The 12,280-nt window shown below is 37.7% G+C and overlaps 1 protein-coding gene across 1 annotated transcript in view; it reads left to right on the forward strand.

The window, feature by feature from the left end:
• The window catches only part of CNTN1 (contactin 1), a gene marked incomplete at its 3' end in the record, with an annotated part of 160,085 nt that overhangs the window by 99,173 nt on the left and 48,632 nt on the right, over positions 1-12,280 (forward strand). The window contains exons 13-14 of the mRNA XM_082012534.1: positions 262-437; positions 11,478-11,598. Of these exons, the coding sequence (XP_081868660.1) occupies positions 262-437; positions 11,478-11,598 (297 nt within the window). The remainder of the gene's footprint in view (positions 1-261; positions 438-11,477; positions 11,599-12,280) is intronic.

Consider the following 12,280-nt stretch of genomic DNA (forward strand, 5'->3'; position numbering starts at 1 on the left):
TAAATAGTCAGCAATGTGACTCAGAGACTGAAATATAGCCATTTTCAAAGGACAGCTAAATAGAAGTTAGGCATTTCAGTTTGTAAAAGGTTTCCTTTGTTCTCTTTAGTTTGGTCCTTTGAAATGTAGCTCCATGAATAACATGTAAACTAGAGTTTGAGGGAGTGGTTTAATGTATAATCAAACAGTTACAGAGCTGAACTTACATCTGGATAAACATTTATTTATTGCAATTTTCCATGTTTGCTGTTAACTTCACAGAAGCTACAAGGATTACTTTAGCTCCGTTGAATGTTGATGTCACCGTTGGAGAGAATGCTACCATGCAATGCATTGCATCCCATGATCCCACATTAGACCTGACATTTATTTGGTCTCTAAATGGCTTTGTAATAGATTTTGAGAAAGAGCACGAACATTATGAAAGGAATGTTATGGTAAGATACTATAGATCCTTATTTAATATGTGAAAGCCTAGTTTTCTTTATTGTGAATAGCTGTTTTTTCGGGTTTACTTTTTCTATTGTGTTGGCTGAGGTCTAGAAAGATGCAGTACGCTAAGAACATAAAATAAAATTACAATTTAGACACCTTACAGACATGTAGACACTTGCAGATAGATACCTGAAATCAGATATCTAAACTGACGTAAGTATTTTGGTACTTCAGTTAAATCCCACTTTGATTAATAGTGAATGTAGCTGGTAAGTAGGTAGCCTGATCGTAAACAGAGTGCAGATTATCTCGAATAAGTGTGCATATGCATTCACTTTTACTTATCCATGTTTTTCTCATCAACATTTCTAGAATTTGGCACAAGACCGGGACAGATGGTGGGTAGGAGTCAGACAGTCTGTAAACACTGAGCACGAAGAGTTTGTGTGAAGGCTAAACAAGTTAATACAAAGACACTTGTTTTGGCACATAGAAAGAGGAATCGTAGATCTTTTGTGTTTGCATGTACGGTTATCTTTTTACAGTCTCCTACCAGGCTTATTCAAAATGAATACCTCTATTAGAAGTCCCTTCTCGTTATGCCTAATTACACGCTGATTTACCTAATATTCAACAACAACGTCAGAGTGGTTGTCCATATGTGTGTATATTTATTCTGTTGGTCTGGGATTAAATGATACAAAAATCCTCAAATTTAGATCTTATTTTTGTGCTCCCAAGAGGAACTGCAGATGTGGAGAGAAAAGGTTGCTAATGGTACCTGTAGTGTCCGGGAACACCAGGGACCATGTTCAGTTTCAGCTCCATGTTCAAAATGATGTACCATGTAACAGTGCCTCCTGCAGAGTCTTTCTTCTAGGCTGGCAATATTATTTGATTTTCCATGGACCAAGAGATTCTTTTTCTCTCTTTCTTTTTCAATATCTGTTTATCTTCAGGTAAGATGTTTCAAGCATAACTATTTTAGTCTGATTTGGAGCAAACCAGTCCTTTGTGGAATCAGGGTTGCCTCAGCCTGCTCATTTGCTGGGTTGTAAATGTCCATAAGTCACACTGCTCTCTTCCAGTGAGAGAGCAAGTCCTTGTCCAAAAAACAGTAGAAGTATGATAAAATTAGCTGAAAAACATTGAAACCCAAAGTCATAAAGCCCTTTCTGCAATAAATCTCACGAAAGTCTATGTCCAAACTCAGTAGCAGGGTACTAAGCAGTTTGCAACGTATTTTGTGTTGATTCAGGAATTACAAAATATGTAGATCTTCACTAGTACGCTGGCATCTTTCAAAACATTTCCTGCATGTGGCTATTAAGCCATGTTTTTGATAAGTTTATGTTTACACTTCAGTAAATCAGTGCATAGGAATACCATGAAAAAGCTTGAATCACCTCCTAATGGCATTAGTTTGTCCTTAGATAAAGGCTGGAACGAGTCTGAGTGTCAGTCAAAAAAGAGTAAAGCCCCATTAAATGTATTCCTCGTAAAAGAGAAAATAAAACCATGCTGTTTCTGTCAAATTTTTTTTAGTTGATTGCTTTTAGCTACCTGACAGAAGTCACACAAAAAATTGTCTTCCGTGAAACAGAAAATCAGGCTGAAAGTGGTGATGAATCAGTAATTTTGGTGTGGAAGGAAGGTAAAAATGCCTTTACCAGAGGACTTTGTAATGCAAGACCATGCAATAAAAAAGAAAGGAACCTGAACTTTCTCATCTTTTGATCATGTGTGGAACAAAAGTTTTTATATCATTGACATACACTTTTGTTTTTTCCTCTTGATAATGAAAATAGAAGGCAATTGGATTTTTTTTCTTTTAGGGGAATTTCATTCTGAAATGTAAACCCAATTTTAGGGCACTTTCTAGGAAAGCACTTCAAGTGAACAAATCTGGGGCCAAATAAGGGCCTCAGCAAGTGTGTGAGGTGTAATTCTCCGTGAATATTTAGGTTCCCAGCCACCTGTTTCATCTTCCAGATAGCCAGTGGTCCTGGATCTCCTGATCCCAAATTCTGATTAACCCCACAATATTTTAGGCGCTTTATTGAAGTGCTTTATTTTAAAACTAAATTAGCCTGACTTTGCCAGGCAAGCTTGGTCTCTACAGACCTTCTACAGTTTGCAGAGAGAGAGAGGTGGTTCATTTCATGTGAGTGTTGAATCTTGTGCTGGAAGATTTCTTCTTTCCATAGATTACGGAGGTAGATAATCCATAGGATGCAGAGGTAGCTGAAGAGCAACTAGCTCTTTACGCACTTAAGACAGTTAAGGAGGTTAGATCCAAACATCCATTAATTTATGTGTCAGTGTGCACTCCAACTTCCTGTAGAACATTTCTTGGTTTGTTGTGTTCATTTTGCCCTTGATCAATACTGGTAGAAATTATTTTAGCAGGGGCAGCTTCTTGTTTCACATTCCTAAGCCTTATTTCTGGTTTTTCAAATGCAAACCAAATGCAGGTAATCTCTGTTCTTCTTCCACAGGCAGCTCAGTCTTCCTCACCCAGGACAGAGATTGCATTTGAAGTCTGGAATTGCGATTTGTAGTTATTCAGCAATTTAGCACTTAAGTAATAACAAATGCAGGATTTTTAATGAATTCAACAAATCTAATAAAATGGTTTATATAGGATGTAATTTAGAGGAATATGCACTTCCAATAAAAAGGCTTATATAGGATGTAATTTAGAGGAATATGCACTTTCAATATTTCTTTTTCATTCATTTATTATCGTATTCTTCAATTAAGGGTTTTTCTCCTTCCTGTGTGAGCTTCCATCTCCCTGGCAGTTCTGAGCTCAAGTCACTGGGTGGCAGATTTGCTCAGGCTTTCTCGGATGCAAAGGGGTGAGCTGTTGTGCATTTGACGGCAGCAGCCGTAACTGCTGGGCTTGAAGCAGTGGAGTCCATGCTGCCACCCAACCCTTCCCAAACATAAAAGAAAAAAATATTCCATCGTGAATATTAAAATTACTGGATACGTGATGCATGCTGTCTGCGCTATAATTTCCTGTTGATGAAGGATCCTCATCTGTCTTCCTGATAATATCACTATTAATTTATGTGACAGTGCGGATCAACATGCTGAAACCTGATACAGCCACAGTGTTTCAGTTCTCAAAATAATACTAATATTGTTGTCACATACACATAATGGAATGCTAATGAAAGTCATGTAAATACCTGCATAAGTCTTCTTTCTTTAAATGGAAGCTTTGGTATCTCCATCACTGCTGAAGGCAAAACTAATTTGCATTACATTAATACTAAAACTCATTTATCAAAAGAACATTTGTCTGTTCTGATTTCTTGTGCTGTTTTGATTTCTTGTGACAGTGATACTTAAAATGAAAAGTATATACATATTAATTGGTTAGCTTTCGGAGAGTTAAATGGAGTCTTAAAAATCTTACTATTAAATTGATTGCTTTTGACTTTTATGTATGATTTTTTTTTATACTTTCGGAGCCCCTCTAGTCCATTTGTATGGACAGTCAGGAAGAGGAACTCCATAATTTAACTGATTCAAGTCAGAAACTTGTACATACACTTAGGAAGAGTCCAAGTGGAGGCTGTAATAGTCTTAGTCACATACAGGCATGCATACATTTTAAAATACTTTCCGTACCATTGATATTCCTTTTTTTTGCCACATTGTTTATTAGTTGTCTTAAACAATATCAGTGAACCTGAAACCTGGACATTTTTCTCACCGTTTTATCTTTAGTAAGTTAAATTAGAATCCCATACAAGTGTTCAGGAGCTTGGCTTCCTTGCAAATAACTTTCTTTTATACGGATTAAAAGAAAGAGGGAGGGAGTGGTGATGGAAAAATACTATAAGGCTGGATATTGAGTTTTGTCATCGAGACAATTGACTTGTTGCTTGCTCACATTTTCTCATATTAGCAATGAGATTATCAAAAGAAGGTAAGGAAAAACTCTTATTTGGATACCTGAGTACCTACCAAAATGCAGGCCTGTATCGCCCTATCATGTAATATCTGGATCAAGTACCTTGCTGAAGTGGTTTATAAGTTCTATTCTTGAACCTTGCTGAAGTGGTTTATAAGTTCTATTCTTGACATCTAGTGTGTTTTTTACATCCCACAGAAGGTACTATCCTTATTTTTACATCAGAAAGCTTCAAGGCCTAATGCTGCTTTGTGATCATAATTTGTCAAAAAAAAACATTCCATGGAGCCCCACTTGAGATGTTGAGTTCCCCTCTCCTCTGCAAAAACAAAATAAAGCCAGCAAAACATAGAATTCCAAAACGGTAGGTGCAAAGTTGGAGTGACCAAGACTATTTATAAGAGAAACTTGCAGCTCGTTGCTTTATATTTTTTTAAATTGTGAGAATTTTTGAATTCGCTTAAAAATTTTTGCATGTCAAAGATTCTTGGTTTCTATTGTTTGGTACTTAAGTTTTGTTATGAAATTTGCATCTTGCATTTAAAAAATATTGAAAAGTAGAAAGCAATCATTCTGTTCCTATTATAAAAGGAGAAGAACCATAAATGAATGCCCCCAAACTTTCTGCTGAACTTCTCACTGACAGGATTAAATGACTAATGGTTTGAAGCATCTGACATATGAGGAGAGCCCAAGGGAGATGGCATTATTTAGCCTCCAGAAGAGAAAGCTCTGGAGGATCTTGTCAAATTTGTAAAACCTGGTAAGAAGGAGCTAAGGAAGATGGAGCCAGACTCTTCTCATTAGCACCCATTGAGCAGACAAGAGGTCGTGGGCAGCAACTGAAAACCAGGAAATTACAATTAAACATAAGGAAAACATTTTCATTGTGAAGGTGGTCAGACATTGGAACAGGTTGACTGGAGGGGCTACGGACTGTCTCCATCCATCAAGTTATTCAGAATATTTGGACTGAAGAAGGCCCTGAGCAACCTATTCCAGTCAACACTGCTTTGAGCAGGGAGGTTGGACAAGACAGATCCAGACATCCCTTCTGACTTCAACTATTGTGTGATTCTGTGATGGTTTAATACAGTTGTTAACTTCATAGTTAAATGAGGTGTATCAAAGATGGTACTGAGTGTTGAAAGCAAAAGGCAGCCAGTATTTTGCTCAGCCAATACATTTATATGCTGGTGCACAGTCATTTGTCAAATGGGATATCAGCACCTTTCACCACAAGCAGAAGCTCTGGTGTTTGAAATAAGGAGTTAAGGTGTTGGACCAAAGCTTGGTACTAGCAAGAATGAGGTCATTTTAGAAAGTATATCATGGACCTTTATGCTTTGTTCTTTCTGATTTCCATCAAAATATCTGATTTCCATCAAAATAGGAATTTTAACATGCTGAGAACTGGCAAATTATTTCTTTTTAACATTTAGGAATTATTTACCTTATCAACAGCTTTAATGATGGAATTTTTTTTCAGAATTGGTAGGGAGTCTTTCCCCAGGAGTTCACAGGACAAGCAAGGTGTCTTTACTGATGCGGGACATTGCACAGCATTGCACCCAACTAAAAAGCTCTCACAGAATGAGGAGCATTGTTCAAGATGGTGCTGACACACCTCAGAGTCATAACTGCTACTGAGCAGAAATTAAGACCTGCTGAATCCACAGTGTGTTTTGCAGTGTTCATAGGTTCAGGGATGTGGCACAAAGGCAAGCAAACATGTTCAGCACAGAACTTGCAGGGCTTGTAGCTCAGGCTCTATTCAGCTTTGAAGTCGCTTCTGAATCCAAGCGGTCTGTGTATAACTTGTTCTGGTTTCCCTGCAACCATCATACAGTTAACCTTCAATAACCTTCACTGTATTCTCAATTTGTTCATCTTACTATATCCCTCTCCAAAGTACAAAAAGTTTTGCAGTCTTCTAGGACCACATTCATAATGTTCTGGAGATGCGTGGCCAGACAGTTACTTTATATTGAGGTAAATCACACATGGAAGGGCCTGTTTCTTTGCTTTGACTGTAAAAGGTGGCTAGTTCAGATACCAAAAATCCACGCTACAGATGTCTAGAATAGGTGAGATGAATTCTAGATTGGAGACAGCAATTGCCAAAAAGGGAAATTCTCTAAAACAGCTGTTTTTGTAAACCACGGAGATTAAATTGGACTGTAAAGATCCTATTAGAGGAGTATAGCTTAATACCTGCTTGGGTTTTGTAACTTATTATAATTTGCAGTTCATTGGCTGGGCACGGTAGACAGGTGTTTTACTGCATGCTCCTCTGCTTCAATATATTACTGAGCAGACACTTAGTTTTATTGTATAAATTTCTGCTTGCACATTCCACAGTTTTCTGCAGCAGAAAAGATACAAGGATTTTCATCTTAATTTTTCTTGACTGCTTTCCCTGAGAATCCTCCTTGCAGAGCGTGGAGTCTAGCTCCAGCTATATGACTATATATAGCTATATAGTTTTTTATATATTTCTATATCTATCTCCAGCTATATGACAGGAAGTGAATAGGAAGGTCAGGAGGAGAACTGAAGAACTGGAGGAGAATGTTTAGCTAGGAAAGCTCAGTTACACACTGACAAGGAAGAAGAGGTTGTGGGTAGACTGGAACAAAACCTGGGAGAGTTGTAGTGAGCTCGTTCAGTACTGTTTGTTGAATATATTGAGGGGACAGATGGTTTTTCATGAAGCATGGCCAACCAAATCAACTGACCTACTGTTTTTTTCTGAAGAAGAGTCCCAGGACTCTGTGAAGGCTCTGTCTCAATACATTGCTTTCAAGGCCTTGATGTATTGGGGAGATGCTTTAGATATGAGTGGGTTGGAGGTCACATATTTTGGCTAGGTTTGAGGTAAAATTTAGAGGGAAGGACCTAATAGTAATGTAGTGAGCATGGAATGAGATGCATGGAGTCAGTGGTTAAGAGCAAGGAGTGGGGAGGAAAGCAGAAGACACAGTGCTGAGGGTGAAGCCAGCAAGCAGTTAGCTCTGACAGAAGCCTTTGAGGAAACCTATTATTAATCCACAGTGCTATTTCCAGCACAAAGAAGTGTAGCCTGTTCAAAGGATCAAGATATGCCAACTTCTGTGCTAGAATTAAAAAAACACACTGCAGAATCAGTTGTCTGTAACTTTATGTGCTTGTGAGGCTTCACAAAGTACCAAAATCCATGTACCATCCCTAGTTAGGTAGCAGGAGCTGAGAAAACCGGGTGTGAGCACTACTCAGAGAAATGTAGTTTGCAGTGTATTGTGAATTTTCGTCACCAGCCATGAAGTTGTGAGCCATAAATATAAATGAACGAGTACCTAGGCTTTTTCTGCTGTTGGAAGTGAAATAATGGGGCATATTACCACAGGGATGCTGGTACCAAGCACAGTGTCCTCAGGCATTCTCAGTGGTATGCTGGATGGAGAAGAATAATATATTTGTTGGAAATATTTCCCAGTCCACATTTCAGGGGTAGAATTAGCACTGTACTTCCTTTACATATAAATACAGTTTGCTGAAGGAAGAGATTCTTTAGTGGGAATGACTCTGTCATCGTTATCCTGCTGGGTTTTTTATTTACCCATAACTTTCATGCTAGCCATGGCTTATAAAACAAAGTGAGATAAGCTATTCTGTGAAGAGACAATAGAGCTGCACTGGTGGTGGTGTCCCCATGTCATCTCTGATCTCAATATCAGGAAGACAGCTGTAATCACATTTACATTAACATTCATCAACAGCTGTTGGATTATCTGTTCTACTTGTATCTACCACATAGCAGATCCTCTACTGGCAGGAACAAAACAAATCAAATTAACTCATTTAGAGTTAATAATTTTAGGTACAAGTAACAGAAAAAGATATTTAAAATTATGGCTAGCTTTGGAAAAGCTGATCCCATCACCAAGAATCCCATCTCTTCCATATTACTTCTTATCGTTTCTTTTATCATCTTACCTCTTACTGGGTATTAAACACCTCTGAAGCTCAGATGTCTAATTTTTGAACCTGAATTAAAAAAGACTGTCTTTGCTTACCAGGTTCTTCTATTTCTGTCAAGTTAGTTTCACTATTACAAAGGGCTTGTTACCTTCATAGTAACATAAGTTCCTTTATTGTCTCTTGAGGTCCCAACAGAAGCAGATGCTGCTTTCAGTCAAGGACTAGTTTCCTGTAAATGATTTTTGATCACACAGGGTCACGTTCTGATGGCTTTCAGGAATTGAGTGCACCGGCAAAGGTGATAGTCAAAAGAGAACAGTGAATCTCAGAAATAGGTCGTACAATGCTATTTTTGACACCACTATTAAGGCATAAATATAGGGCTCATATGATGAAAGTCTTTGCTTGAAACTTGGTAAATAACTGAGTGGTGAACCACAGATACCCTTGGAACATCCCTGAGTACTGCTATCACTATTTCCAGTCTGTGATTCAGTTTTCTCTGAGTTAAGGAAGGCATTTTTAAACTTAGCCAAGCTGAGGTTTTTGAATGAAAACATACAGTGCATTCATGTCTAATTTGTCGACGGAATTTGCTGATGCCCATGCTCTTTATTTGCTCTGTAAGCTCTTCTTTTACCACCAAGAACTTAAGCTTCTTCTGAGGTATGGAAAGCCTCATCACTAACTGCATTAAAACCTTGCTCCAGGAGAGCTTCTGAACCAACAAAAAACAATACCATATCTATGGGTTGTAGATTTTTAAATTATGTTACATTTTCCCATCTGTTTTTCAGCATTTAGATTTTAAGACCCGGTTCCCACAAGGGAAATTAATGTCAGAGCAAGTATATGAGCACATCATTAATAAATATAATAAAGTATTTTAATTAAAGTGCTAACATAGGAATTAATGAGTACTAAGGCTATTATGAATTTGTAATCATTTGTTATTGAAGTAATAATATGATTATGTGAATTCTAATTTTATGCAATTTTCCTAAACCTTTTTGCTTTGCTCGACCTTTGCTTATGTTTATTTGCAGATCAAAGTCCAAGCAATGATCAGAGATTCACAGGCGCTGTGGTTCTTTCTAGGATGACATTTAGTGTTAATAAACTAAAGGTTTATACACAGCACTCAAATAGAGAATTGTTTGTCTCTTTTATTAAAACCAAAACCAGTAAGAACAAAACAAAACAAAACAAAAAAAAGCCAGGAACTGAAAATTCAGAGTTTGTACTTCTGCAGCTGCTTTGTTATAATTTTGTGGAGTGCAGAGGAGCAGGTAGCTGCCCTCTCTGCTCCCATAGAAGTACTGACACTCTCACTGATTTTTCTTCCTGAAAGCTCATCTCACCTCATCTCCGTCCTGCACACACTTCGGCAAATGAAATTAAAAGCCCCCTTATATGAGTCTTGGCTGAAAAGTCTGAAAATATATATATACGCACACATATATATAGACACGGACATAGAGTAATAATAACTAAAAGAGAAATGGTCAGAAATATATCAAGAATATTGGATTGTTCACTGTTCCAGCTAATGTGTTTCATCATCGCTAACAGCACTTGTGTCACTCAAAAATGGAAGAGGTGCAGTGTAGCCTGGCCCTGTGAGGCAATCAGCTGAAGTATTGCTCTCCAGAATTAAGCAGTTTCGTTCATGTGTGCTTGATTCTTCTTTCATCCAATCAACAGTTTACCTCGGTGATTTCTTAAAGATGTGAATTCTTATGTTGGATCAAAAAAAGTGGTATTAACAGATTTCAGTTGGTGCTGAAATTTTAGGCCAGCAGAATCCAAAATCATCACTGGAGTTTGGAAAGGAAAAGGATCATTTTATCTGGCTATTTTAATCTCTCCTAAGTATAGAGCCTGAACTGGCATTCTAGTTTGCACATTTGCAAAAGATTTAACCTTACTTTTTTTCCCCCCTCCTTTTCAATAGGGCAACATAAACTGGATGACGTAGCTTTATTTCAATTACTCTGAATCTCTAAATGCAGAGACACTAATGACAGCCCATAGTATTTGAGAGTGTATTGAGGGTCTCTGCTGTTCCCTAGAACCTTCCGCTGATAATGTCCTTTCACCTAAATATTGAGCAGTTTCTTTTTTATGTACCATTTTGCATCTGAATTCCTTTTGTTCCTGCATGTGAAGGTGTCAGGATCACAGTGAGTTATCTTAGTGTTTGTTTTTTTAAAAAGTTGCATTTCTGAACGATCTGCAGTGAGTTAGGAAATCTGAATGTTGCCCCTTTTGGTATAGTGTGGTATAAACCCATCTGTTAATATTTTGTAACCTTTTGACTTTCATGAAAACAATCAGATATATTTTGGAGAGAACATTTGTGGTTTTTTCTGAAATACCTTTAAGACTAACACATGTATAACCCCATGATTTAACCTCTTAATCTTTTTCTGGAGTAAACTGCAGGATAGATAAGCAAAATATTTCAAGTGTGTTATTTTTAAACATTTGTATAAATATCTTAGCATAAGATGTGTTTTTCATTACGGATAGCTGTGGCGTATATAGTGGTCTCTCTTCTACTCCTTGTTGTGCAGGTGCACATCTAGTTACTCAGTGGGTTCACAGAAATGGCATTGGACAAAAATATTTTATTCAGTTTGTCTATCTGTACAAGCAGGTAGCAGCAGATAGCAGACCTTACATACAAATACAAATGTACATAAAAAAGCAAGTAATGGTGAAGAAAAGTCATCTCACTGCTGTTTGTGAAAAAAATCTTGAATAAATTTAATGTTCAGATATGGGCTTCAAAAAGTAGTCGTGGTGTTGGGTTGATGGTTGGACTTGATGATCTTAAAGGTCTTTTCCAACCTTAACGATTCTGTGATTCTGTGAAGTAAAAGGGGGATGTTTGCTTGTAGAAAAAAATTTACTAAGATACCTGTTTTTTTCATGTCCGGTAAAGAGCAGCAGCTCCCTAGGAAACACAGGACACTTTCAACAGCTGTCATATAAATCAGATGTATCTTTGAGGGTGATCCGTTCTCGAAGTAAGCACTTGCTTTTTGGAAATAGCAGCCACTGTACATCAGTTGGGAGGGGTGTGCAGACAGGTATCGCACAGCTGTGCAGGGCTGTTTACCGGCTTCACTAAGTGCTGTTTTTGTGGCAGATTAAATCCAATGGTGAGCTGCTCATTAAAAACGTTCAGCTGCGGCACGCAGGGAGGTACATGTGCACCGCGCAGACGATTGTGGACAACTCCTCGGCTTCAGCTGACCTGGTGGTAAGAGGTAAGGTTCTCCAGGTAAAACAGAAACGTGGCTGTTTTTCACCTGGACAAGCAGAGTGTTTCTGGTTGTTCAGAATATGTTATTTCTCAATCAAGAAATTACAGAAATTACGATGCGAAGTGCATGAACATGCAAAGTCCTTGAAGTCTACTCAGGGTACTGATTCTGTTCCAGACATTTAGAGGTCTAACTAAGCATATGCTTTCCTGAAAAGCAATAAAGATTTTTTATTATGGGTATTTTCCTTCTGTTAAAGTAATTTTTAGACAGTTTAATGTGGTGTTCATTATTAAAAATAGCTTTTATGTATCATTTCAAAGTATCCACTCTGTAACATTTTTAAGAAGCCACTTCTGTTTTCTCGTAAAGCTTTATGGATTAAATTGTTGTGTATAATACTAGGCCTAAATTAAAAGGGTTCCTAGTTTTCAAGTGTCAGAAACCAGGACATTTGGAGTTCAGGTTATCACTGCATTGTTAACTGATTCGTGTCTGTTAAGTATTATTGCGGTTTCAAAACACTGTGCTTGCTCATACCTATCCTGCAAGATCTGTTACAAGGCATGGTTTCCATAGACTGAGTTAATTCATGCCCTTTGGGCATTTTACTCTGTCTTGTGCCTCCGGGCATTACACACTCTGAAGGGCTAATGCTGTGTCGTGCTGACAATTCAAAGCAGCC

Source organism: Phaethon aethereus (assembly GCF_964289735.1).
Source record: "Phaethon aethereus genome assembly, chromosome: 1".
NCBI classification, from domain to species: Eukaryota; Metazoa; Chordata; class Aves; order Phaethontiformes; family Phaethontidae; genus Phaethon; species Phaethon aethereus.